Raw genomic sequence first — 26,979 nt, 5'->3', positions numbered from 1 at the left:
TTTTAAAGATTTTATTTATTTATTTGACAAAGAGAGATGACAAGCAGGCAGAGAGACAGGCAGAGAGAAAAGGAAGCAGGTTCCCTGCTGAGCAAAGAGCCCGATGCGGGGCTCGATCCCAGGACCCTGAGATCATGACCTGAGCTGAAGGCAGCGGCTTAACCCACTGAGCCACCCAGGCGCCCCTTGGTTCTTTTTCTTTAAAGATATTATTTATTTATTTGATAGAGAGTTCACAAGTAGGCAGAGAGCCCGATGTGGGCTCGATCCCAGGGCCCTGAGATCATGACCTGAACCGAAGGCAGAGGCTTAACCCATTGAGCCACCCAGGCGCCCCCCCATGTTTGGTTATTAAAAGTAAAGCTATAAGCCTTAGTAGCTATAGCATAAACTCATTATAAGCACATTAGTGATTCAATAGTAAAAAGTTCTTGAAAGATTCTATTCCTTTGGTTTAAGGAGAGAACAAAATATTTGATGATATCTCCCTTGCATTTAATGAGGGTATAATGATCATGTCCAGCTATGGATGCATTCCCCCTTCTGTGTTAAATTTTCTCAGACATGTACCTCAGTCCCATTTTCTGTGACTCTTGATTATTGCTTCAGTTTGTGATGATTTATGAAGCCTTAGATAACACTGAGAAATTAAGGAGTAAGTGAAGATATTGAAGAGTTATTTAAGTAAGACCCTTAGTTTTAAACTTCTTTTTTATCACGCCGGCTGCATAGATGTGCATATTGTGAAATTGTCACCAAGAAGCTCTGGTGTGTAGCCAGAACTGTTGATGGTGTGGGTATCCTTTAGGTAATGGGGAGTCAGAAAAGTTCAAGACATAGTCCCTCTCCCTTTGCTTTGGATTAATACTTAAATGCTTTTTCAAAAATTGCTTCTTATCGGGGCATCTGGGTGACTCAGTCAGTTAAGCATCCAACTCTTAATTTTGGCTCAGGTCATGATCTCGGTTCTGGGATCGAGCCCTGCATCAGTCACTGAGCTCAGTGGTGAGTCTGCTTGAAACACTCTCTCCCTCTGCCCCTTACCCCACTCTCTCAAAATAAAAAAATTTTTAAAAAAAATAAATAAATCTCAAAAAAATTGCTTCCTTTCTTGCTTTATTAGGTGTTGTCTCCTATGGTGCATACAACATGGGTCCTGATTTTCAAGCACATGCTTTGATAGGCAAAGGGTAGTATTATGCATGGTCCCCATGGTCATATCCAGTGTGTATCCTTTCTCTGTTTTAGGTTGTGACCTTTCGTTCCCCGGCAATAAACTGGTCTCCGGAGATCACTGTAAAATCATAGTGGATGAAAAATCTGGTCAGGTGTCACTGGAAGATACCAGGTAAGCTCCTTCTGAACTTTTCTTAAAAGGATTTCTTGTTTTTGTTTTTATGTAATCTCCACACCCATCGTGGGGCACAAACTCCCAGCCCTGAGATCAAGAGGCCCACATTCTTCCGACTGAAACAGCCCGGTGCCCTTCGTTCTGGACTTCTGTTTCTTCTGGAGTCCATTGACTACAGAGAAGAAACAAGGGCTTGTTTTCTATGACACAGTAGTTTGGTAGGCCGTCAAATTCTTAGAAAATGTATTTTCCTGTTTCCAATAACACTTCAGTGTCTGTGACCCTTCTTGAATGTGTTCAAATTATGGGCGCCTGGGTGGCTCAGTGGTTAAGCCGCTGCCTTCGGCTCAGGTCATGATCTCAGGGTCCTGGGATCGAGTCCCGCATCGGGCTCTCTGCTCAGCAGGGAGCCTGCTTCCTCCTCTCTCTCTCTCTCTGCCTACTTGTGATTTCTCTCTGTCAAATAAATAAATAAAATCTTTAAAAAAAAAAAAAATGTGTTCAAATTAAAGCAAAAATATTTCTGAAAGAAAGATTTAAAAGGCAGCGATAACCTATTCAAGTTAGACTTTCCTCCAAGTCAAGAAAATAAAAAATTGGGATGCCTGGGTGGCTCAGTGGGTTAAAGCCTCTGCCTTCGGCTCAGGTCATGATCCCGGGGTCCTGGGATTGAGCCCCGCATTGGGCTCTCTGCTCATCGGGAAGCCTGCTTCTCTTCGCTCTCTCTCTGCCTGCCTCTCTGCCTATTTGTGATCTCTGTCTGTCAAATAAATAAATTTAAAAAAAAATTGTATACAACATAAATAGTACATAAAAGTGAAAAGCTTTCCCAAATCCCACTTACCTATTAGAAATACGTATTTATTTTGTATTAATGTATTTATTTTGTATTTTGCTAGATACATTGTTTCTCCTTTTTCACTTTCATTTATGGGGCGCTTATGTCAGTGCACCCGGACCCATCTCGCCGCCTTCACTGTGATTATGTAATGATCCGTCAGCTCCTTTACTGATGGAGAGTTATTATTTTTTACGTTTTCTTTTTTTTTTTTTTTTATTTTAAGATTTATTTATTTATTTGACAGAGAGAGATTACAAGTAGGCAGAGAGGCAGGCAGAGAGAGAGAGGAGGAAGCAGGCTCCCTGCTGAGCAGAGAGCCCGATGCGGGACTCGATCCCAGGACCCTGAGATCATGACCCGAGCCGAAGGTAGTGGCTTAACCCACTGAGCCACCCAGGCACCTTTACGTTTTCTTATTGTAAATGACACTGCAGTTATTGTCTTCCAGAACTCCTTGCATTCATGTCTGATTATTTGCTTGGGGCACATGTGTAGGAAGGAACGCGGTGTCAGAATGTGCTTTCAGCCTGGTGCGAGGGGCAAAGTGGCAGGTGGCCTTCAGCAGCGTGTTGACAGTGTGCCTTTTCCACCAGACGAATTCTTATCGTTGTAAAGGTCAAGTGTTAGGAGATTGGCGGTTACGGTTGTAGGGTAGAAGACTAGGAATTAGTTTATTAGGCAGAAGTGATGCTCCTTTCCCCTTTTCTACTAGGTAGCAGATTGAGTTATTTCTTAGCCTGATGGAGAACAGCATAGCGCGGGTTCTGGAGCTGTCCCACGGCAGGGCGGGGCTCTCCGGGACTGGCCATGGGACAGTTTTGTAACAACTCGCTGCAAATTTACTGGCTTTCACAGAGCTGCGATCTCATAGTGTCGAAGATACAGAGTCGAAGTCAGGTCTCACTGGACTAAAATCAAGGTGTCGGCAGGGCTGGCTCCTTCTGGGGGTTCTAGGAGAGAATCCTTTTCTTGCGTTTTCCAGGCGCCGCCGTGTTCCCTGGCTGTGGTGGCTGGAGGGGAGAGGGTGTTCCCGGCCGGAGGAGGTGCAGGTGCAGAGGCCCGGGGCACAAGCAGGTCCTGTGCACGCAGAGTGAGTGGCCAGTGCAAAGCCGGGCAGTGGACCTGAGTGGGAAAGCCCTGGTGTCCACGCTAAGGAGTCTGGACTTTAGCCTGAGAGCAGGGAGAACTGATTGGGGTTTAAGCAGAAGAGTAAAGTCAGACTTTTTTGGTTAGAAAGGGCGTGAGAATGGATTGTGGGGAGACTCCCAGCGGCAGTGACCGGGCTGTACTGGGGAGCACCACCAGCTGCTGGAAGTGAAGCCGCGCTGGGGCACTGGCCGCTTCCCTGTGACAGGCAGAGCGGAGTGGTCGGGACAGAGACTGGGAATATTTACTTTGTGGCCCTTTACGGAATAGTAGACTAGTGGGCATCTGCTCAGATGTGAAAATAAGGCTTTTCACCCCTGGAGGCCTTAGGAGTGAAGCTGCAGAGTCAAGCTCGGGTGGTCTGAGCGCCTGTGGTCGGTTCGGTCCGCTCGCCGCGTTGTGTCCTTGTCCTATACGTTCCCATGCTGCGGCGGGTGCTTCGTCCGGTCACGACTTTCCATCAGGTTTCTACTCAGGACTCCCTCAGGGAAGTGCTGTCCCGTCCTGTCCCGGCTGACTCAGACTCCTGTCTGTCCCCTTGGCAGCCTGTCCCTCTTCCATCTGTGCTCCCTGATTGACCGGAGTGACCTCCCACCCGAGGGACCACGCCACCTTCAGCCCGTAGTCGGCACTGATTTGCTTCTGCCGGAAACCTGTCTTTCTCTCTCTTTTTTTTAAGTAGGCCCCACTCCCAGTGTGGGGCCCAGTGTGGGGCCCAGTGTGGGGCTTGAACTCACGATCGAGACCCGAGCCGAGGCGCGCCTGGGTGGCTCAGATGGTTAAGTGTCTGCCTTCGGCTCCAGTCATGATCCCAGGGTTCTGGGATTGAGCCCCAGTCGGGCTTCCAGCTCAGCGGGGAGTCCGTTTCTTCCTCTCCCTCTGCCTGCCCCTCTGCTTCTGCTCTGTCTCTCTCTCTCAAATGAATAAATAAAATATTAAAAAGAAAAGAAAAGACCTGAGCCGAGATCAAAGAGCAGGACGTTTAACTGTCTGAGCCACCCAGGTGCTCGTTGGAACCCGTCTCAAAGATTTCATTTATTTATTTGACAGAGAGATCACAAGCAGGCAGAGAGGCAGGCAGAGAGAGAGAGGAGGAAGCAGGCTCCCCGCTGAGCAGAGAGCCCGATGTGGGGCTCGATCCCAGGACCTGGAGATCATGACCTGAGCCGAAGGCAGAGGCTTTAACCCACTGAGCCACCCAGGCGCCCTGGAACCCATCTCTTAAGAGGCGTCAGTGCTGACTGGAATGAGCTGACCTGGTTGAAACTCCTGGAGGGAGGGCTGAATCTGTGGGCAGAGCAGAGTGCAGAAGCGGGAAAGAAGCTGGAAATCAGAGCTGCTGGCAGAATTCCAGGGCTCCACCAGGAGGCAAATGGGGGAGAATGTGGCGTAGGGAAAAGCAGACACGTCGGTGAGATTGGTGACGAGTTTGGCTGTCAACGAGGGGTAGCAGGCAAGCTTTTCCTCGGGAGAACTGCGGTGTGGCACTGGCATATATGGCTCCTTAAATATTTACGTTGTGCTTAGGAGTGTTTTATCGTTTTCAAAGCAGTGATACTAATTTGATTCCCTAGTGGTGGTAGAGAAAGAAAATTTTCACTCCGGAGTTATTTTAAGTAGGCTAAATTGCAATTCGTTGTCTCTGCAGCACCAATGGAACAGTGATTAACAAGCTGAAGGTTGTTAAGAAGCAGACCTGCCCTTTGCAGACGGGGGATGTTATCTACTTGGTGTACAGGAAGAATGAGCCAGAACACAGTAAGAGAGAGGGATTGGACAGGGTGGACACAGGGGTGGTTCGTGGCGGGGAGGTCCTGCCGCCGCTGGGAAGCGTCGTTGAAAGGAAGTGTGCTGAAGCAGCTGTTTCCAGTAGGAATGTAGTGTTAGCTACATTTTCTCTGCTCTTGATATAGACTCTCGGCATGAGTCATGTCTGTTGAGAATGGGAGTGTTGACCCTGCAGTCTGAGCCCGAGCCATTCTTCCGAAATCCCACCCTGGCCACAGCCATGCATCTCAGCAGAGCCAGGGGAAGTGAGCGGGGGTGGGCCGGGTGACATAGCGGAGGAAACCTCAGTTGTAGGGAGTCAGACCTAGAATAGGAGCTGGAGGCCAGAGGTCATCTGCTTTTGAAGACCTTATAGGAGACAACAGACATCTGACTGGATTCCATTCGGGCGTTTCCAGATCTGAGTATTTGTTTGGGGAGGAATGATACAGGTCAAGGAGAGTTGAGAGGGAGTCTTTCAAAGGTTACCATGAACTGGAAGAGGGAGGCAGATATTCTCGGGTTGTCTTCCACGTCGTCAAAACCAGCCCCTGGCCACGTGGCAGGTCCCGTGTCTGCTCCTGCTGGTGGTTTGAAGCGACAAGCAAAGCACAGGTTCACCCCCTGCTCATCGCTCTGCCTCCCCTAGTCTGCCTCCTGCCTGCAGACCTTTTATTCCGAGCCTTATTTATTTTAAAGTTGGTTACGTTATCTTGGGTCACTTGTTTTGAAATCTCTTGAACTGGTTAATGTTGTTACCCGCTCGCAAGTCAACATCGTCAGCAAGGACCGAGGGACCGACGTGACAAAAAGGAACAGAAAGGGGAATGGGGTTCCTGATGGTCCTGGGGACTCCGTTCTGATTGCTGATTTCCTTTTAGATGTGGCATACCTCTATGAATCTTTAAGTGAGAAGCAAGGCGTCACGCAAGACTCCTTTGGTAAGTGAGGCCGTAACAGCGCAGGTGCGTAGTAAGGGCTGTTGGTTCTCACTAGGAAAGCCTTTTCATACGCTGGAACGTCTTGGCTGAAGCTGTGGTGCTCCCCCTGAACCCTGACCGTATGCTCTTTCTGTTCTTTCGTGTTTGCAGAAGCTAATAAAGAGAATGTGTTCCACGTGACCAAAGATACCTCAGGTGCAGGGCAAGGTGATGACCCCCAGGTCCTGCCGTCATCGCCCACCACTCAGGCGTGCTTTGAGGAACCACAGCCATCGACGTCGACATCAGACCTCTTCCCCACGGCTTCTACCTCTTCCATGGAGCCCGCCTCTGCAGGGCGAGCGCCTTCCTCCAGCTCTGGTGAGAGGGGAACCTCAGGGCGGTCACTGCGTGCCTCTTTGGTCACTGATTATGACCCGTGTTATTGTGGACGGAGACAGACATAGAAGCCACTGGGGAAGCCAGAGGTGGCATCAGGCATTAGGCTGTCAGCAGCAAGATCGCTGCCGGAGTCGACGGTGTCGTGTTCCATCTGCGGTAGAAATGTGGAGAGTCCGGCCGTGCAGTAGCATGGTGTGTCTTGTCCTTGTGCGGGGATATAATTCACAGGCCGTAACAGTCACCCCGCTCAAGTGTACACGTCTGTGGTTTTTACTACATTCATAGTGTTGTGCGTTCACACCACTGTATCATTCCAGAACATTTTTGTCACCCCAAAAGGAGACCCCACACCCACCAACAGTCACTGCCCCTCCCCCAACTAATCTGCTTTCTGTCTGTGTGGACTTACCTCTTCTGGACGTTTCATACAAGTGGAGCCATGCAGTCTGTGGCCTCTCGTGTCTGCTGCTTTCACCGAGCATAATGTTTCCAAAGGTCACCCAGAGGAACATATAATTTACTTATTTATTTTTTAAAGATTTTATTTATTTATTTGAGAGAGAGTGCACAAACACACACCAGCGGGGGGAGAGACAGAGGGAGAGGCAGACTCTCCGCCGAGCGGAGAGGCCAACTCGGGACTTGATCCCAGGCCTCCAGGATCGTGACCTGAGCTGAAGGCAGACGCTTTACCAACTGAGCCACCCAGGTGCTCCTGGAATAACATGTAATTTAAAACCAGTTTTTCATGTACTGGTCTTTACCTTCCTCCCTGGTCACTAGAGAAGATTCAGACTCCCTGGGTGCCGTGGGACTTGAACATTTCTTTGTAGATAACTGTTAGGGTGTAGAGTGTATACATATATATGTTCTGTGACTTGGATCGTACTATATATGTTCATTGTTTTAAAAGATTTTATTTATTTGAGAGCGAGAGCAGCACAAGCGGGGGGGGGCAGGTGGGGGAGAAGCCGATTCCTCACTGAGCAGGGAGCTCAGTGTGGGGCTTGATCCCAGGACCCCGGGGGTAATGACCTGAGCCAAAGGCAGAGGCTCAACAACTGAGCCCCCCACCGCCCCTACATATGTTAATGTTTTAGTTCACTTTCTTAGCTGTTCTTCTATATTTTTTTCCATATTCTCTTTAGGTTTATCTTAAGTTTAAAAAAAAGGTCTTTTTGAGATTTTTTTGATTGGGGAGAATTGACATTTTTACAGTACCCAGGACAGTGGTGGTTCACCCTGGTCATTAAGCTCTTTGATGTTCTTCAGTGAAGCAAGCCTTCTTCACCTTGTTTTGGGAACTCAAAATTATCCCTAGAATGCTTTTTTTATTCTTGGTTTTTTTTTTTTTTTAAGATTTTATTTATTTATTTGAGAGAGAGACAGTGAGAGAGAGCATGAGCGAGAAGAAGGTCAGAGAGCAAAGCAGACGCCCCATGGAGCTGGGAACCTGATGTGGGACTCGATCCCGGGACTCCGGGATCATGACCTGAGCCGAAGGCAGTCGTCCAACCAACTGAGCCACCCAGGCGTCCCATTTTATTCTTGTTTTTTAAGATTTAATTTATTTGAGAGAGAGCAAGTGAGTACAAGCCATGGGGGAGGGGCGAGGGAGAGGCAGGCTCCCCACTGAGCAGGGAGCCGCTGTAGGGGGGGCCTCAATCCCAGGACCACGAGATCATGACTTGAGCTGAAAGCAGACAATTAACCGACTAAGCCCCCCAGGGACCCCTCCCTCTCTTACTCTTAACATTGTAGTGCACAGGGACCGCCTTAAATCTCGGCCAGGGTGTGTTTGGCTGTGAATAGTAGAAGACATAGTTCCCAGAGCAGAGTCTGGAGACTCGCAGCCTCGCCCTGCCTCACCAGCTCATGATGTCACCGGGCACTTCCTGTCCGTGGCGCGTCGGCTCTTTGTCTTCTTTTAATCTTCTGCTTGCAAGAAGCCCAAGTTCTAGCTGTCGCAGACACATTCAGAGGCAGGAACCAGCAAGGTCTTTCTAAAAATTTTAGAACTCGGTTGTGGGCTCAGCAGCAAAGGACTTGTCCCCAGAGGTCCCCTCCGTCCCCTCCGTCTCCTCCGTCTCCTTCGTCTCCTTGGCCAACCTAGCTGTTCTCCAAGGTGGTCCTTATTTTAGCATCTGTTCTGGTGGGACTTGGGGAAGGAGAGGCAGTAAATGCAGAGACTCTGTATGCTGCCTTGAGACCGGAAGCCTTATTTCTCCCACATTATTTGAACTTGTTTCCATATTTGTGAACTTGGTTTTCACTTGCCAGTACAGTTGCTCTTTTTAGCGTAGGGAGCACCACTCTCCTACTGGCTGCCCTCATTAAGGCTTTTTAGCTCTCTCTGCCGTCCTTACCCAGAGCCTCCGCTGCCCAGCCGAGTCCCCAGCGGCAGCGGGCTCACACAGCACACCACGCTTTCTCCCCGGGTCAGTGGCACCCGGCTGAGCACCAACACCCTCGTGTTACGGGGACTTCGGCGCGTCCATAAAGGACTTCGAGGTACTTAACAGGCATGCTTGCTTACACAACGGTAGTGGCTGGTGAGCCCTGTATCTGAGTCTCACCCACCACCTCCAGGAGATAACCAGCAGCAGAAACCAGACTCATGACCACAGGAGGCCCTCCAGCCTGTCTCCTGGTACTGCTGAACTCGAGTCCCAGCTTCTCAGACGCCTTTGACTTACCGCTATTTCAGCATCATACCTCAAACTCCTGAGTAAAAGAAAAGGCAATCACACTACCTAGATAAAAACATGCCAAATACTGAAAAATTGCCCAGATGGTTGAAGTTCTCCCGGTTCTGTTGGCTCGCGTGCCCTTTAGAGTATCCCCTGGGTTCCTTAAACCACAGAGACACGACACGGTTAGGTCACGAGCTGCCCTGCTGCTGGTTCCACCCACCCGAGGGCTTCCCCTTGTGAGGGCCGCCCCAGGAGCAGTAGAAGTGACATTCACTGACCTTGAGTGTACCCCGGGGAGTGTTGCGTATGAGCGCAGATACGATGGAAGGCTGTGGGCATTCTGGATTAAGTGCTACTCTCCAGCTGTTTGTCTCTGTAAAAACATGCTTTGTCTCTGGTCCCAAGCTGTGTGTTTTGTGGTTACTGTAATAGCTATTCAGAATTGAAGCACAGAATAGCTCTGATAGCTCTGATACCAGTAGGAATCTTTTCTATTCCATCTATATACTTAATGCAGTGTATAATGTGAGTGGGTGGGATTTGATAGTTTATTTTGGTAATGTTCTAATTTCATTCAAGGAAACCGCAATGCGGTATCACCTCACACCTCTTAGAATGGCCAGCGTCGAAAAGACAAGGGATGACAAGCGTTCTTGAGGACGCGGAGCAAGGGGAGCCTCCCGTGGTGTCGTGGGAGAGCGGGCTGCTGCGGCCCCTCTGGAAACCAGGGCCGAGGCTCCTCAGATGGTGAAAAAGGGAACTGTGTCTGACGCAGTAGCCTCGCTTCTGGGTGAATATGCGGAGAAGTGAAATCACTGTCTGCAGGAGGCACCTGTACGTCCTTGTTCCCACAGCGGCGTTCACGGAGGCCAGGACCTGGAATCGAAGAAAATGTGACACGTGTGCGTGTGTGTGTGTGTGTGCACGCGCGCGTGCACATACAACTGTTAATTTTACCATGAAAGGGCAAAAGGGCAGTGCATTTATGTATTGTACGATTAAAAAAAATCATAAAAAATTTTTCTGTAAGCAGATTGTTCAGATGGAAAGCTTAGCGCCAGTTGTGTGAAGCTGGGGGCATCTTCCTGTGTGTCTGAGTGTGTACATACTGATAAGGTTCGCAGCCTGCTGAGTGTGCTCTGGGTGCCAGGTGCTCTTACAGGTTTTGAGTTCACCCTCCCCGTGGGTCTCTTGGAGAGACACCGCCATCGTGGTGTGCATTCTGGAGGGAGAGCTCAGGAGCCGCCCCCTTCCCCCCGCCCCCCATAGTGGGAGTGAGAACCAGAGCCAGGAGCCGCCCCTTGACCCCGTCTCTTCTCTTCCCTCTGTGTAAAGCTCATTTGCTCCCTCAACAGTTTTAACCATTTTCCTTGGGCGGCTATAGGGCAGTTTCATTCTTTTTCAAAATAACGGCACTAAACACTTGCATATTACCGACTACGCTTGTACTGTCGCGGATGGTATTATAAACCAGGTCTTTATCCAGATGAAGGTTATTAGAAAGTCTCCTTACCCTCCTGCCGGCTCGTTTCAATCAGTGCTTCCGGCTTCCGGCTTGCGCGGATCAGCGCTGCCCTGGGAGGTGCTCCTGCTCCTTCCTTTCTCGCCGCACCGTCCCTCTGCTCTGTCTGGCCTTGGTGTCCCTGCCGTCCAAAGTGCGGCTCTTCTGAGAGGACGGGGTGTAGCTGCGCCAACATGAGTTACGGCACGGTGAGTGTTCGGCCTTACTTCGCATGCGGATTGGCCCCGTGTGAGACGAAACGTTCCAGGCCGATCCCAACCACAAACACGTCTGCCTTTGCTTCCACGCGAGCACGCTGCTCGCTCCAGGTCCATCCAGCACAGCAGCGGGCGCAGGTGCGTTTAAGAGACGCAGCTCCGTATTGCTAGTGAGTGTGTGTCACTGAGAATGTGGCATCTTGGATTACGTAGGCCTGACTCGAACCCGTGATGCTTCACCTGCTGTGCTCTCTCCTTCCAGGGCAGGTGAATCCAAACCTCTCTTGTTTGTCCTCCTCACAGGTTCCGGAGATGCAGGCGTGTCCCCGAAAGAGTGTGGTCCGTCTGTGGCCGGTGATGAAATCCCGACCTTTCCTTCAGCCTTCCCAGACGGAGAGGGGGCTTCCTCTTCTCTGTCAGAGCCCCGGGATCAGGAGGATTTGGAGCCCAGCAGGAAGAGAATGAAAGGAGGTCAGAGTCTCGGGGTTCTGTGTGTCTTGGCCCTTGTGGGAGTGCCGGGGTCCCAGCGGGCCTGTTCGAGCGGCTTCCGGTGGGGCCTCCCATTTTCCAGAAGTTTGAGGATAGGTCTCAGGCAGACACCTGTGGTGCCTCGGCTTTTTGGAATGGAAATCTGAACCTTTTCTTTCTTTCTTTTGTCATCATTGGATTGCACTGTGTTTACTGTCAGGTTATGCTCGTGGTCCAGAAGCAATGTGTTCTGAGTTGCTGTTCTGTCCACATTTGACAATCATTTTTTTAAGAATATGTGGCCTTTGGAGGAGTCTGGCTGGCTCATTCGAGGGAGCCTGTGACTCTCGATCTTGGAGTTACGGATTCCAGCCCCACGTTGGGTGTAGAGCTTACTAAAAAGTAAATGAACTTTATTTTTTTTAAAATATTTTATTTATTTATTTGACAGAGAGAAATCACAAGTAGATGGAGAGGCAGGCAGAGAGAGAGAGAGAGAGGGAAGCAGGCTCCCCGCTGAGCAGAGAGCCCCATGCGGGACTTGATCCCAGGACTCTGAGATCATGACCTGAGCCGAAGGCAGCGGCTTAACCCACTGAGCCACCCAGGCGCCCCGTAAATGAACTTTAAAAAAAAAAAAAATTGTTGCCTTTAAGCGATAGCTTTAACCTTTTCGTAAAGGTGATTCAGAGAAAAATCTATTTTTAAAAAGACAAAGTTAAAAAAACTATAATAAATTTTGGGAATGTGTAGTGGGACAATGGCTGCGCCGCAGGCTGGAGACCGCCCGGGGATGGGATCAGTGAGACCAGGGGCTCTGGGAGGGAGGAGGACCTTGGGGGAGGAGACTGGAAGATTTTGCATATTGTGTGAAAATTGAACTGACTGCCTTGGGGGTGTGTGTGGAAAAAATCAGCAATAGTGCGTAAAATAATAAGCTAGTATAAAAATGAGGCCACTTTGGGGGGTACCTGAGTGACTTAGTGAAGTGTCTGCCTTCGACTCAGATCTTGATCCCATGATCCCAGGGTCCTAGGATCTAGTCCCAGTCGGGCTCCTTGTTCAGCGGGGTGTCTGCTTCTCTTCCCTCTGCCCCTAAACCCCATCTCCCCCCACCAAATAAATCTTTTTTTTTTTCCCCCCACCAAATAAATCTTAAAAAAAAAAAATCGAACCCAGGCAAGGTATTATATAGTTAAAAAATACGAAGTTCTAGGGTGCCTGGGTGGCTCAGTGGGTTAAGCCGCTGCCTTCGGCTCAGGTCATGATCTCAGGGTCCTGGGATCGAGTCCCGCATCGGGCTCTCTGCTCAGCAGGGAGCCTGCTTCCTCCTCTCTCTCTCTGCCTGCCTCTCTGCCTACTTGTAATCTCTCTCTGTCAAATAAATAAATAAATCTTTAAAAAAAAAAAAAAACGAAGTTCTATACCAGCAAAAGTAGCTAAAAACACGAAAGTCGTTAACTCAGTGGAGGTTAGACCACGGAAGAGGGCTCCTGCTTCTGGTTTCTTGTAAATGTTTGACTTTGTAAATTGTGTGCAAGTATTTCTTTAATTAAAAATAAAAATTAAGCTGTGGTTAGCAACGCACGAGCACTGTGGAATAGCAGAACAGAAAAGAAGATTCACAGCTCCTGGTCACATCGGAGCGCGTACTTTCCAGTGTGTACACAAGTCACGTTTTTTGTTTAAACAAAAATGACATTACATACAAATCCTGAGTGACAAATGGCCTTTAAGCATGTATCCCGAGTGCCCCTCTTTATGTGATTACGTTTAAGTTTCGTACGAAACTTAAGTGTATTGGAATTTGAAGCTGCTTTTCAGCCCCCTTCAGAACACCCTTTGAAATACAAACACCAGGGGCGCCTCGGTGGCTTACTGGGTTAAGCCTCTGCCTTCAGCTCAGGTCATGATCTCAGGGTCCTGGGATCGAGGCCTGCATCGGGCTCTCTGCTCAGTGGGGAGCCTGCTTCCCCCTCTCTCTCTGCCTGCCTCTCTGCCTACTTGTGATCTCTCTCTCTCTCTGTCAAATAAGTAAATAAAATCTTTCAAAAAGAAAAGAAACACAAACACTGGCGGGAGCTGCGTCTTCCGTCCGTAGGTTGAGGTGTTCGTGAACCCAGAAGAGCCAGAGTCTGCTGCTTCCCCGCTTGGCTGCGGTGGTCACAACACACCCCTTTCTCTCGCAGATGGGGGCCCTGACGTGACCCTGCAGTTGCTGGCCGCAGACCAGTGTAGAGACACCCACACCGGCCTGGGCAGTGTCCGGTCCGAGGCCATGAAACCGGACAAGATGGAGGAGACGCTCACGTGCATCATCTGCCAGGACCTGCTGCACGACTGTGTGAGGTACGCGCCCCGCGGCGAGGTGTGCCGGGCCGCCGCAGCCGGGGGGAGCGGCCGCCGCGGGGTAGCCAGCCTCTGGCTCAGGGCAGGTTCGATGCTGTGGACGTCACTGTCATTTGACCTGTGTGGCCAGCCTGCCCAGAGCCCGGTGCCCGTACCTGAGGCTGTGGAAGAGCTCACGAGGCTGCAGTGGCAGTGGCCTCAGTGGGCACAGGCTGGCACAGCTCCCAGTAGATAACCCCAGTAGCCTGTGTGTGTTCCACAGACACAAAACCGGAGAACTGTACCGAGCCTTAAGGGAATGTCGTAGTTAATCCAGGGGCAATGCCCCGGAATGTGGGTCCCAGGAGCCACTGGGGAGAGCCCCCTCCTTGCTTCTTTGGGGAACTGAAGGGTGAAAGCCCTTAGAATTTCCACTGAAATGCAAGCCTTTTCCACACTCAGTGTCCCTGTTCCTCGTATGCTTCAAGTCACAGCCTGCTCTCCTGTCCCTGCTGGAGCATAGATTGTCACTTCTGGTTTCTCTGAATTCCCAAGGACCAGGTGAAAGTAGTTGAGGTCGAGCGCCGTTCTGCCAGGGGAGCCGGATCCCCTGGTGGCCTTCCCTGCCCGACAGCTGGGGCTGCGGCTGCGGCCAACGCGGGGCCCCAAATGTGATGTGTGTTGCGGCCCGACAAGCAAGGGCTCTAGGCTCTGCTGAGTCAAGTGAGCTCCGTGGGTCGGGGGTAATCGCATTTTTCTGTTTGTTAACGAACCCTCAGCCTGAGCAAGGCACATCCTCCTCTGGGGAGGGACCGCATGAACTGGGGTCCCTGCTTCTCCTGCTCCAGGCAGGCCATGCCCCACGTGCCCTGGCGTCTGGGGGGCTGCTGTGGCCTGGCAGACAGATGCTCTAGCGGCGGGTGATGCGGGGGAGTCTGAAGACCTGTCCTTGTGCCCTCAGCCTGCAGCCCTGCATGCACACCTTCTGTGCCGCCTGCTACTCGGGCTGGATGGAGCGCTCCACCTTGTGCCCCACGTGCCGCTGTCCCGTCGAGAGGATCTGTAAAAACCACATCCTGAACAACCTGGTGGAGGCCTATCTTCTCCAGCACCCAGGCAAGTGGGGAGCCCGCCCAGCTCCTGGCCGCTGCGGGGGTCTCTCCGGGGCCCCTCAGCCGGTAGAGCCACGTCCTTTCCCTCCAGACAAGAGTCGCAGCGAGGAAGACATGCGGAGCATGGCTGCCAGGAACAAGATCACGCAAGACATGCTGCAGCCCAAAGTCAGGAGGTCGTTCTCCGACGAGGAGGGCAGCTCAGAGGACCTGCTGGAGCTGTCCGACGTGGACAGCGAGTCCTCCGACGTGAGGTGAGCCTCCGCCTGGCTCCGAGTGCGGCAGGGAGCTGGGCAGGCAGCGCGGGAGTCCAGGTTGGATTCCGCCTCCAGCAGCCTGGCTGCTGCACAGTCTGGCCTCGCTTCTCGTGGGCGACGTTAGCCAGTGACCTTGGCTGCTTTGAGCATAGCAAGGATGGGGTGGACACCAGCCAAGGACAGCCACTCCCTTGGGTGACTGGGGTGGGTACTTGCCACCCTGCCTCCTCCAGTGCCCCCTCCCTCTCAGGTTCGCACACAACATTTATTTTTTGCTGCTGTTTATCCGTATTTCCTTCTAGCTTTACTGAGATGTCATTGGCACCCAGTATCTTTTGAGTTCAGGGCATCCTGGCCAGCGAATGGCTTGACTGCCGACTCTTCTAAGATGAAGAGCACCAGAGCCCACGCCCTGTCGTAAGGTGCTTGGGTTCTGGCTACAACAAAGTCACGATGTAACGCGTTCTTTGTCCCACGTGTGCGCGTGTACTCAGCAGCTCGTGCAGGGAGTGTCGGGTCCCGCACTGGGAGCTGCATGGTCCGCGTTGGTCGGGATGGTACCATGGAGAGGCCGTGGCCGCCTGGCTGAGGGGATGTGGTCCTTCGAGACCTGGTGCTAGCTGCCATTTCCTGACTCAGAAGTCCGCCGTTTGAGTTTCGGGTGGAGGCCGTCAGACTGAGACAAAAGTCAAACCTCCCAAATTTACTATTCTTTGTTTCTTTTTGTAAAATTTAGCAAATGATGGTCAGGCCAACAGAAGGAATCAAAAATCACTTTAGCATGAACATATTATGGTGCGTCCTTGTGGCCACTCGTAGAGGTGGCCACACAAGCTCCTTCTGTTAGTAAGTAAAACGCGGTGTACTTAGAAATGCTCGTACGAAGATGGGATTGTGCCGTACACGTGGTTTTGTCGGCTTTCTAGTATTCTCATGGAGAGGCCGTGCTGCGGTGCACACTCTGTGGTTACAGTTTCGTGCACATGTGCATTAGTTGACAGAGGTCAGTGACGGCACTGGAGTGGTCAGGTCGGAGAGCCTGACCCAGGGTGCCCTGCTGGACTGGCACCTGTGTCATCTCGTGCCCGTCAGGAAGGTCCTAGCGATAGCCTCTGGGAGGTTTGTCAAGGGGTGTCGGGAGACCTGCCTGCACTCGGCGTCGCCCGAGATGAGTGCCATCTCGTTCCGAAATGAGGTTGAGCATTTTCGCTGGGGGTATTCTAGAAAGGTCTCACCCTTTCTTCCCTCTCTGGCTCCTGCTGTCGGAGGCAGGCCCAGGAAGGCGCTCTCCGAGATGAGGGAAGAGTCTGTGCCTATTTCCTGTGGATTCTATTTTGCCATCTGTGTTTTTAGGAAGCTCAGTGGAAGGGCATAAAGCGAGGCGGGGCAGGGCTGCTGCGAGGACAGCGGTATTCAGCGGGGCACAACGCGCGCTCTGACTGACGCACTTTCCCAGGCGCTGGGGTGGACGTGCTGAGTGCGCCGGGCAAGCTGGGGCCGCCTCCGGACGTGGCTCCGGGCTCGCCCAGCATCAGGCCTGTGAGCGCGCGCCCCGCCCCGTGTGGGGACTGAGCGGCCGCGCTGTGGGGGATGCGGTGCCGAAGCACGGCCCGGGCAGGGCCTGTCTCCATGTGTCGGGAGCCGCCAAGGGGGCTGAGGGTGGCGAGGGACAGAGAGCCCCCGCTGCTCTTCCGGGTGAGCGCTGACTGGGTGCCCAGCGGGGACAGGCTGTCCTTCCCCATCACACACTGGGCGGCGGCGGTGGGACGGGGGGCAGAGAGGACACCTCCAGGCTTGGCTTCTGGCTCTGGTCTTGTCATGGGGCTGGGGGCGTGGCCGCCACCCCCGCACACTTGAGAGCAGGAGCCTCCTGCTTCTCCGCACTCAGGTGCGTGTGGCCTTCGTGTGCCCCCCTTGCAGCCAGCCGTACATCGTATGCAGACAGTGCCCCGAGTTCCGGCGGCAGGCGGGCCGGGCCCTCCCCTGCCCAGGGCCTGGCAGCGAGCCAGGGGCGGCACCGGCTCCGGGGGACGCGCCCTCCACGTCCACCAGTGTTTCGACAGGTGAGATGCCGCCTTCCGTGCTGTCGTCCTGCTGCGACCACCAGGATCCGGCTGTCGCTCCTGCCCTGTCGTTCCTGTCGCTCCTCTCCCCTTTCTGCCTGACTCCTGTCACTGCCTCCATGGCCCTGCCACCTCTCGTAACCGCTTGCTTCTCCGGGTCTGTTTTGGGCTGAGAAACCAGAGTTAACTTTTCTCGTGGTCCTCTGCTCCTGGGCAGTCCTGGGGGTTTAGTCCTGAACCTGACATTTGGGCCAGATGCCGACAAGAAAGGGACAATGGACAGGTGGAATCTATGTTTGTGGCCCTGGCCATTCTGTAGTTCATGGCCCCACAGGGCCCAGTTTCTTCGAGCCTTGTCACAAGGCCAGTGACCCAGGATTGTGACCCAGAGCCGTGTTCACAGATGTGTGCCATCACGCCGTGGCCCTGTGGACAAGCACGGGCAGTGCAGCGCCTGGTCACCTCCCGACTCTGCCATCCCTCAGGTGGGCTCTGTCGTTTTCAGACTGCAGATGGAAGTCCCCGGAGGGACTGCGTCTGTAGCAGATGTGTGTGCACAGGCGATGCCTCCCGTGTGGCCAGGAGTGTCCGGGGGCTGGGCTGTATGGACACAGCTCCCAGGGTGGGGTCGGCCACTCATGCCCACCAGGCCTGTCACTTGTTGGAAGACACAGAACTCACTTTATTGTTTTATCACATGGGCTTTATAGCCTGAGGAAACGTTAGAAACCTTCAAGTGAGCTTGGAAGTGTTGCTGCAGCCACTGAGCCGAGAGGTTGCTCTGCTATTTTTTGTTCTGTTTTTTAAAAGGCTCCTTTCCAATGGTAAGCTTTCATTTGGCTATTTAAGAAAACAGGTCAGAGTTCTCCCTGGGTTTTCTTGTGGCTGAGTTCCCTTGTGTGCTTTCCAGACACTCCCCTGGATGGGGGTCTAACCTGTTCTTTCTGCCTGTGTCCCGCTATGTGCCGCCCGGATATCCTGTCTGTTCCGCAGCCCAGGATTATGTGTGTGCCCTGCAAGGAAGCCATGCCATATGCACCTGCTGCTTCCAGCCCATGCCTGACCGGAGGGCAGAGCGCGAGCAGGACCCCCGCATCGCCCCCCAGCAGTGTGAGTAAGGGTGTGCATGTGCACCGCCTGCCTGAGCAGCTTCCCCAGCATGGAGCCCCTCTTGGGGTCCCTCTAGGCTCAGGTTTCAGAATGGTGGTGACTGCTGCGCCTGGTGTAAAGACGTGGCTGTGTGTTCTCATCTGCAGGATCGGCTGTCTGTGCAATCCTATCAAATAGCCATCTTTTTCCATTACTTGATAGCCTACCCCGTCATAAACCAAGTTTCCACATACGGGCAGTCTCTTTCTGAAGTCTGCATCCGATGTTTGTCCCCACATCAGGACCGTAACATTTCTCTAATATGTCACTTTTTTGAAGAAGATTTTTATTTATTTTATTTTTTAGAAGATTTTACGTATTTGTCAGAAAGAGCACACACATGTTCACAAGCAGGGGGAGTGGCAGGCAGGCAGAGGAGCAGGCTTCCCGCTGAGCAAGGACCCCCATGGGGGACTCGATCCTGGGACCCTGAGATTATGACCTGAGCCAAAGGCAGATGCTCAACCTGCTGAGCCACCCAGGCACCCCTTTTATTTGTTTATTTTAAGGAGTGCGTGGGGTGCCTGGGTGGCTCAGTGGGTTAAACCGCTGCCTTCGGCTCAGGTCATGATCTCGGGGCCCTGGAATCGAGTCCCGCATTGGGCTTTCTGCTCAGCAGGGAGCCTGCTTCCCTCTCTCTCTCTCTCTGCCTGCCTCTCTGTCTACTTGTGATCTCTCTCTCTCTCTGTCAAATAAATAAATAAGTAAAATCTTTTTAAAAAATAAATAAATAAAGAGAGTGCATGTGCATGAAGGCGGTGGGGGAGGGAGAGGCAGGGTAGGAGTAGAGAGAGGTTCACAGGCAGACCGCCTGCTGAGCAGGGACCCTGACTCGCTTGATCTCGTGACCCTGAGATCATGACCTGGGCCAAAATCAAGAGTCAGACTCCCAACAAACTGAGTCACCCAGGCACCCCTATAATGTGTCACTTTTAAGTAAAATAGGTGGAAAGCCATGCTTTTCTTTGCAGTTGCTTTTATTTTATTTTATTTTATTTTATTTTATTGCTGTCAAAATTGAGTGTGTCACTTATTTAACGGTTATTTGAATTTATTCTTCACTGAAATGGCCTGACTAGAGGCTGTGCTGTGTCCACAGGTGCCGTGTGCCTGCAGCCTTTCTGCCACCTGTACTGGGGCTGTGCCCGGGCCGGCTGCCTTGGCTGCCTGGCCCCGTTCTGCGGTAATGCCGGGTCTTTGGCTGAGTTCTGTGCCTTTGCATGTTCTCTCGGTGCCTTTGAGGGTGGTGACGGGGTGGTGTGGCCCGCGTTGTAGGAGGCTGCCACAAGTGACCCTGCTTTGTCCTGACATACTGCGTATGTCCGACGTTTGGAAGTGTCACTCTGTTCCAGCTCAGAACCAAGCAGTAACAGAGAGGTACAGGGATAGGAGCTCAGTCAGGAGGGTGTCCTTATGCGCGAACAGCCCCACTAAAGACACCCAGTTTGGCCGTGGCTTTGAGTCTTCGCTGTGCCAGACCAGGTGCTCAGGAGGCGGAGAGGGCCATCCGTTTCAGGAAGGAGTGGAATGGAAGTCATTTTGCCTGTTCTCTTTTTAAAACTATTTTATCATGGAACTTTTTATTCTTCTAGACTCTGTAAGAAAGGAAATTGGGTTATCTTAGTGTCAGTGAATGGTGCTTTCATAGAGCATCTGTAAGACGGGTGACTTTGCTTCCCTCTGTTTGGCAGAGCTAGACCTGGGCGACAGGTGTCTGGATGGGGTTCTGAGCAACAACCACTATGAGTCGGATGTCCTCAAGGTAACGGACGGACCTCCCGGACAGGCGTGGGGGGGCTCAGGCCAAGCGAGGCCCCCTGAGGTGTGCAACTCCGCTAATGGCTCTTCCTGGTACTGCTGCTGAGTGCACCGTGTGGGTGTTTTCCTATTTTCCAAAAAGGAGGTATTTCCTTCATGCCCATTATGCCACAAATCCGCAGGACTCGCTCCAGTGCCCGCCCCAGGCACAGAGCTTCGGAGTCTGGGTGGGGAGTGGGCTGGCCCCCTGGTGGAACCAGGGCCTGTCTCCTGTTTCTTCCTTTCTGACATTTTCCTTGCCATGCTTTAGAAGCTGGCCCAGCTCTTAGAAGTTCAGGGTCTGATGTGCACATCAGTCCCTTGCCAAGAGTCCCGGCTTCGTCCCATTTACGTGCAGTGCTGCGCACACAGGACGTGGGGCCTCTCCCCTGCGCGGCGGGCTCCTCCGCATGCTGCGCTCCATTCGTGGCTGTGAGCCGTGCGCGCTCGCACAGACGGAGCCCAGCAGCCGTGTGTCTGCACGGCAGAGTGTAGATCCAAACCCTGCACGCGTCCTTACCTGGTCACGGGCCTGTTGCTGCCCTAGGGCTGCTTTGGCCAGAGTGGGCTGTCCCGCCACTGCTGTGCGAGGACTGTCTTGGCAGAATTTTAGAGGGAATGTGGCCACGCCCACGTCCAGGCTTCTGAAGCTAGCCCTTGTTTCGAGGCTCTGATAGAGCACCTCAGACGAGAACCCTTGGGAACTAGGTGGCGAGCGTGTCACCGAGTCAGGCTTGGGCGGCCCGGCCCGTAGGCTGTCCCGGGTGTCCTGCGGCCTTGGAAGCAGACCCCCCCCCCCGCAACCAGCTGCACACAGCGCTCCCCCCCAGCTGCCTGACGCAAATCCCTGCCGTGCCGAGCTTGCCCGGGCTGTGGCTTTATCCACCTTCAGGGGCCTTTTATGAGGTGTTTGCCTTGTCACTTTAGTGTTTCCTCTTCCAAGCTAGTGGCTGAGGTTTCTCTTCTTCCCCGTCACAGAATTACCTGGCAACCAGGGGTTTGACGTGGAAGAACATGTTGACGGAAAGTCTGGTGGCTCTGCAGAGGGGAGCGTTCCTGCTGTCCGGTAAGCATCGTCGCGCTTGCTTTCCTCTCTCCAGAGGCGCTGGCTTGGCCTCCTTGAAAAGCAGTAACGCCGGCCAGGCGGAGCCCGGGGCTCCCACGCAGCTGCCTTCCCACAGGCACAGCCTTGCCCTCCCCCGCCTGATGGAGGCCAACAGAAAGGCGCTGATACCGTAGGTTTTCTGTGTGTAAAGTTAGGTCTGAGCCCGCAGGAGGTATTCTAGGGTTTCTCTGCCGTGGGGAAGGGCGGGCCCAGCCTGGGGACCCTGGGGCTGGTGCTTCCCAGATCCTCGGGCTCCTCCTTGGCCACTCACTTGGTGTGTTGCGAACTTGAGGTGGGCTCGCCCTGTGTTGCAGGACACCCAGTACACTGTGAAATGGGATTTTTGTCACTGAGGGAGGGGACTGTAGCAAATCAGCAAATGCCTATTTCTTTTTTTTTTTAAGATTTTACTACTTTATTTGGGGGGGGGGGCTGTGCAGGGAGGAGTAAAGACAAAGGGAGAAGGAGGAGGGAAGGAATCTCAAGCAGACTAGACTCCTCTCTGAGAGCAGAGCCCCACGTGGGGCTCGATCCGACAACCCTGAGATCATGACTTGAGACCTGAGTGGAACCTGACAGTCGGACGCTCAACCGACTGAGCTATCCGGGTGCCCCAGATGGCCTTTTTTTCTGAGACACACATTATCATGAAAGACTTTAGAAGTTGTTGGGGATGCTTCTACACAGTTCCTGTCTTGTGGACACGGTCTCACGAGCATCTTGGGTGTTCTCTGCAGCAGCCCCGTGGCTGCCCAGACCGATCATCTGAACAGGGCCTGAACTCCATTAGCTCCTTAAGGACTGCTGTAAGGGTGACATGGCTCTCAGAGATGTGTGAGTGACAGAGGGAGGCAGAAAGGGTAACGTAACCATCACGGGGAGTCCCAGCAGCTGAGCACACAGTGACGATGCGTGGACGGCCGGGCCCCTGCCTGCGCGTGCACACCGTCCTCGTAAGTGAAGGCCTGCCACCGCGCTGTCCTGTGGCCTGTTAGCTCAGCATGATACCTTGACCTGCATCACATACCGATTGACGAGTAGAGGATATTAAGTATTAAGGGATTTTCTCCTTTTCGCTCTCGGAGCCAGCACTGCAGCTGCTGGGGGGAGCATGCGCTCTGGCAGGCTCGAGAAACCGTCCGGCTGGGATAGGTAGGAAGGCTGTGCACAGTTGGGACTCTGCCGTAGTGACTCTCCGCGCCAGGACGCGACTCAGGTGTGAAGGCCAGTATCTTCTCGAGCCCGGCTGCCCTGCGTCTGCCTTTCGGGTCTTGGAAATACAGGACAGGCAAACGGGGCGAATCGTCATTTTGTCTGCCCGCGTTGGAGCAGTAACAGAATTTATGCTCTTTCTGTTTCATGGTTCACTAGCCTGTCTTTGACCTTGGCCCATAGTAGGCTGTCTGGATTTGGGGGTCTGGGTTGGTAGGGTACCTTTATTATATAAAGGAGCAGCAGGTTGTCATCTGTGTCGTGCATGTGTTTTCCACTGATCGATGACTCTTCCTTTCAGGGCCTGTGTTTCCATTCTCTGTTTAAGTCGCAGGCGGTCAGATTTACAAGTCCTTTCCTGTGTGCTGTTTGGTTTTTGTCACATAATTAGGAATAAGTCAAGAGAAAAATAATACTCATTCCTTTCAGTACTTTAAAAATTTTTTAAGATACTTGATTTTTTTTTTTTTATCCAGTGGAATTACTTTGCTGTGAGGAAATGAGTTGTTTTTGTTCTCATTTTCTGAACATCTGCCCCATTGTCTCTGCCACCCCGCCCGCCCCCCTACCATGTGGATCAGGGCCGGGTGTCCCAGGCCTTCACAAAGCCACAGCTGTCGCGCTGACGCCGCGTGCTGACTGGCCTGCCCACCTGAGGCTGTGTCCCTTGCAGATTACAGAATCACAGGGAACACCGTGCTGTGTTACTGCTGTGGCCTGCGGAGCTTCCGAGAGCTAACCTACCAGTATCGGCAGAACATTCCTGCTTCCGAGTTGCCCGGTAAGCAAAGGAAGCCTCCTCAGCCCCAGCTCTGTTCTGCCTAGATTGGCTTCTGCGTTCCTTCATGTGATGGGTACCCTGTTTGGGCCTTGGCTCCATGTTCTTAGTGGCTGTCTGCCTCAGCAGGGACAAAAATGGGCAGATAGGCTGCATGGGGGCCATGCCTCTTTCCGGGCCGTCCTCACTGGGGTGGGGGGTCAGCTCAGGCTCTGGGCCTGTCTGTCAGGACGCGGGCTTCCAAAACAAAATTCACAAAAGTAACCTGAAAACAACTGTAGTAGTTTTCTTTCCTTTTTTTCCTTTTTAAGATTTTATTTGTTTATTTGATAGAGAGAGAGAGAGCGCACACAAGTAGGCAGAGAGACAGGCAGCGGGGGAGGGGGAAGCAGGCTCCCTGCTGAGCAGAGACCCTGATGTGGGGCTCGATCCCAGGACCTCGAGATCATGACCTGAGCCAAAGGCAGAAGCTCAACCCACTGAGCCACCAGGCACCCCAGTAGTCTTATTTTCTAAATTGGGATGGTTTATTTGTTTTGTTTTTTTCCCCCTGAAATCTTGCAACAGGCCAAGGAAACTAGTTACAAAGCATGACAGATGCCATGGCTTTTCTGCTGCTGTTTGTCTCCTGGGGTCATAAATTCATGCAGCTGAGCTTGTGAGTGTGATGTGCATCACGGATAATGTCCTGTTTCCTCTTCCTAGCGGCTGTGACATCCCGTCCTGATTGCTACTGGGGCCGCAACTGCCGCACTCAGGTGAAGGCCCACCACGCAATGTGAGTGAGACCGCGCTGCCCGGCACGGGTCCTCGGGGCTGGGAAGGGGCGCCCACGTGGTCCACCTGCAGAAAGGCACACCCCTGTTTTCCTAACAGGAAGCTGATTTTTTTTCTTTTAAAAGTTTTGGCCGAGTTGATAGCTCAGCTCAGCTTGTAAGGATGTTCATGAACTAGTCAATTATTTACTTGTAAATGGGCTAATTTCATCATTTTATTTGTCTAAAGTCACGTGGTGTACGAAACAGTGCTATAGTTTCCGTGTTCCGCAGAACACAGCCGTCCGTCCGCGCTGACGCACCAGTTAGCGCTTTCTCAGTCGGTGGCTGGGGTTGGCGCCCTGCTCTGTCTTTGGTGCCTTGAGAGGTGTCTGTGATGGCTCTAACTCAGTGACTCACCAGGCATTTCCCGCTCACGGAGACATCCGCCTTGCCGTATGGGGTTGGCTGGAGGTATAGGTGAGGTGATGCTGTCAGTCAGTCTCACGGACTGATGTCGGAGGAGGTCACAAGGATCCCCAGTCATTCGTGGTTTAAGTCAAAGTCACTGAGAGTATGCCCTTAGTGCCGGGGACAAGGGCCCAAGTAAAGGCTCCCTTGGAGACTGATGCTGAGGAACGAAACCCTTGTTTTGTATTTGAGCCTAGCGTGTAGCAGACTGTTTGGGTACGGGGAAGGGAGTCTCACAAGCAACTTGTCTTTCTTAGTGAAAACATTGGTGAGGAAAGCAAAGGCACCCCTGTCTTCCCCTGGGACTGTCCTGCCCGTCACAAAGGGAGGTAATGGTGCTCTAGGCCAGCCAGCAAGTCTGTTGGTCCTGCAGGGTGGTCCCTGGTGGACCACCATATGTCTGTGGGGACACGGAGGAGGCTTAGAGTTTGAGTTCGTCTCTAAGAAAATGACCTAAAAATGTCTGACTTCTAAAATTTATTTATTTATTTATTTTTTTTTTTTTTTTTTTAAAGACAGTTTTTTTTTTTTTTTTTAAAGATTTTATTTATTTATTTGACAGAGCGAGAAGAAGAAGGTGGAGGGGTTAATTTCTTTGATGGTACTAAAAATACGTCACCGCGAGCGCCCTGTATGCGGTCAGCTTCTCATCAGGTTCTCCCAGCATATGAGCTCAGGATCCGCTTTTGTGAATACTTTGTGGTAATTTCACTCTTTTCTCCCTGCAGGAAATTCAATCACATCTGTGAACAGACAAGGTTCAAGAACTGAGCATCTAGGAGGCACCAAGGTGGCTTGGGGGTACTGGAGGTCAATGACAGCGTTTCAGAAAATACTGGCTACAGACATTTTAAGGGCATTTTACGGCCCCCAGGGGATGCTGGGGGTCTCTGCGTCCGGCACTGTAGTGTGACGACTCACGTGGAGTGAGACCTTCTTAGCGAGACCCCCCAACCCGCTCCAGTGGCCTGGGAGGCCTGGGGCACGACCCACCCCTCCTCTGAGCTCCGGTGCCCGGAGCACTTCTGGCCGAAGCACCGCTGTCACCATGCCCTCCCACTGAGACGATGACGTTCAGGTTTGCTCTCTGTACCTGTCCCAGAACTATGGCTCCAACAGACCTCTCTCTTCCAGAAAGCTTTCGTGGGGGGAAAAGGAAAGTTTGTTGTTGAAAGGAAAGGGAGCAAAAGTTTACAGCCTGCGGGACACCCCGCTGCGGGTTCGGCCACGGCTGCTGAGGCCTCTTTGTACTAGATTTGGTGCTTATCTTCTAGTGAGATTTATCACAAACGGTAGCACAAGTAATATAATTTATAATTTACAAATTGACTAAAATTGGGATAGTAGGGTATTTGAAAGAATAAACATACGTTTCTGTTTATTAGAAAAAGAAAAAATCAGATGTCCAGAACTGCTAACCCTAGACACCCAGCATCAAGCGTGGGGCCCTGTCCTAAGAGAGCAGAAGTGGGTGCTACCACCGTGAGCCTGCCGTGGAGCCGGGCCCTGGCACCCGCTTGTCGCTCTGTTGGCACTGCAGCCCCCGCCAGCCGCCCCACTTTCTTCTCACAGGCTGCGAGGGCCCCGCCGGTGCCCGGTCCACCTGGAGCAGCCCCTCCCCCGAAAGTACGAGAAGCCTTTGCTTCCACTAGATCTGATCTGCGTTGGGTTTGCCATGTCATCTGGAATAATACTTGAAATTTTGTTCTTTGTTAAAAAAAAAAATACGTTTTTTATCTTTTGTTGAAATCATCTATTATTTTTGTTTGCAAAATTGTAACTTTTTGCTTCTTCTCAGGAATAGGATTTTCAACTGTTGTCTTGCTCTTGATACGGACTCAGAAGCAGCGCTGTTTGTGGAAGAGGCCTGCTCCTCCCTGCGCTCTAATAAACAAGCCGTGTCTGTTTCTCTCCTGCGCTGGTTGCTGGTTCGCGTGTCGCCTGCCATGTGCTCCTCCCTGTCCTGGTGGGCTGCGGGTGGCGCTGCTGAGCGCCCGAGGGTCCAGCCCGTAGCCCTGCTCTCAGACCAGCCCCCGTGCGACCCGGGCCTGTGGAAGGGAAAGGGTGCAGGGTCTCACGGCTCCACCAGCCCCAGGTGTCGGGCTCTTGGCTGCAGGTTGAAGCTGTGGCTGTGTCCGAGCCCTGCGCTCAGCCTGTGCGGGAGGGAAGCCTGCCCTCCCATCTTAGGGCCCGGCCTCATCACTCCCTCCCCTCCCAACAAAGTAAGAACGAAGATGTAGCTCTTGAGATATCCCAGCTTTTTTTTTTTTTTTTTAAAGATTTTATTTATTTATTTGACAGAGAGAGATCACAAGTAGGCGGAGAGGCAGGCAGAGAGAGAGGAGGAAGCAGGCTCCCTGCCGAGCAGAGAGTCCGATGTGGGGCTCGATCCCAGGACCTGAGATCATGACCTGAGCCGAAGGCAGCGGCTTAACCCACTGAGCCACCCAGGCGCCCGAGATATCCCAGCTTTTTAAGCCTGGGTTAGAACGTGTGACTTCCCTCGGGCCGCCCTGGATCCTCCGTGAAGGACGGACATGTGTCACATTAGACGGCGGGCTCCCCGGCGCGTGGCTGACCCTGCCGGACTTGGGCTCCCCGTTCTAGAGCACACGGGAGGAGCCTGGGGCCCGAGCGGTTGCTCC

General features: G+C 52.5%; 1 protein-coding gene across 2 annotated transcripts in view; it reads left to right on the top strand.

The window, feature by feature from the left end:
* CHFR (checkpoint with forkhead and ring finger domains) overlaps positions 1 to 26,243 on the top strand; it is a 30,400-nt gene extending 4,157 nt beyond the window's left edge. The window contains exons 3-18 of one of the 2 annotated variants that reach the window (XM_082699991.1): positions 1,249 to 1,348; positions 4,987 to 5,096; positions 5,987 to 6,046; positions 6,197 to 6,406; positions 11,143 to 11,310; positions 13,497 to 13,656; positions 14,597 to 14,751; positions 14,839 to 15,001; positions 16,925 to 17,067; positions 18,061 to 18,177; positions 19,316 to 19,399; positions 19,908 to 19,978; positions 20,992 to 21,079; positions 23,004 to 23,111; positions 23,814 to 23,886; positions 25,063 to 26,243. In XM_082699991.1, the coding sequence (XP_082556117.1) occupies positions 1,249 to 1,348; positions 4,987 to 5,096; positions 5,987 to 6,046; positions 6,197 to 6,406; positions 11,143 to 11,310; positions 13,497 to 13,656; positions 14,597 to 14,751; positions 14,839 to 15,001; positions 16,925 to 17,067; positions 18,061 to 18,177; positions 19,316 to 19,399; positions 19,908 to 19,978; positions 20,992 to 21,079; positions 23,004 to 23,111; positions 23,814 to 23,886; positions 25,063 to 25,105 (1,853 nt within the window). In that variant the 3' untranslated portion in view covers positions 25,106 to 26,243. The remainder of the gene's footprint in view (positions 1 to 1,248; positions 1,349 to 4,986; positions 5,097 to 5,986; positions 6,047 to 6,196; positions 6,407 to 11,142; positions 11,311 to 13,496; positions 13,657 to 14,596; positions 14,752 to 14,838; positions 15,002 to 16,924; positions 17,068 to 18,060; positions 18,178 to 19,315; positions 19,400 to 19,907; positions 19,979 to 20,991; positions 21,080 to 23,003; positions 23,112 to 23,813; positions 23,887 to 25,062) is intronic. The other variant, XM_082699992.1, reaches the window with a different exon arrangement.
* Positions 26,244 to 26,979: the final 736 nt, after the last annotated feature.

The sequence above is a fragment of the Mustela nivalis genome, assembly GCF_964662115.1.
Source record: "Mustela nivalis genome assembly, chromosome: 14".
Taxonomy (NCBI): Eukaryota; Metazoa; Chordata; class Mammalia; order Carnivora; family Mustelidae; genus Mustela; species Mustela nivalis.
Note: the sequence above shows the minus strand (reverse complement) of the source record. Positions and strands in the feature narration are given on the sequence as shown.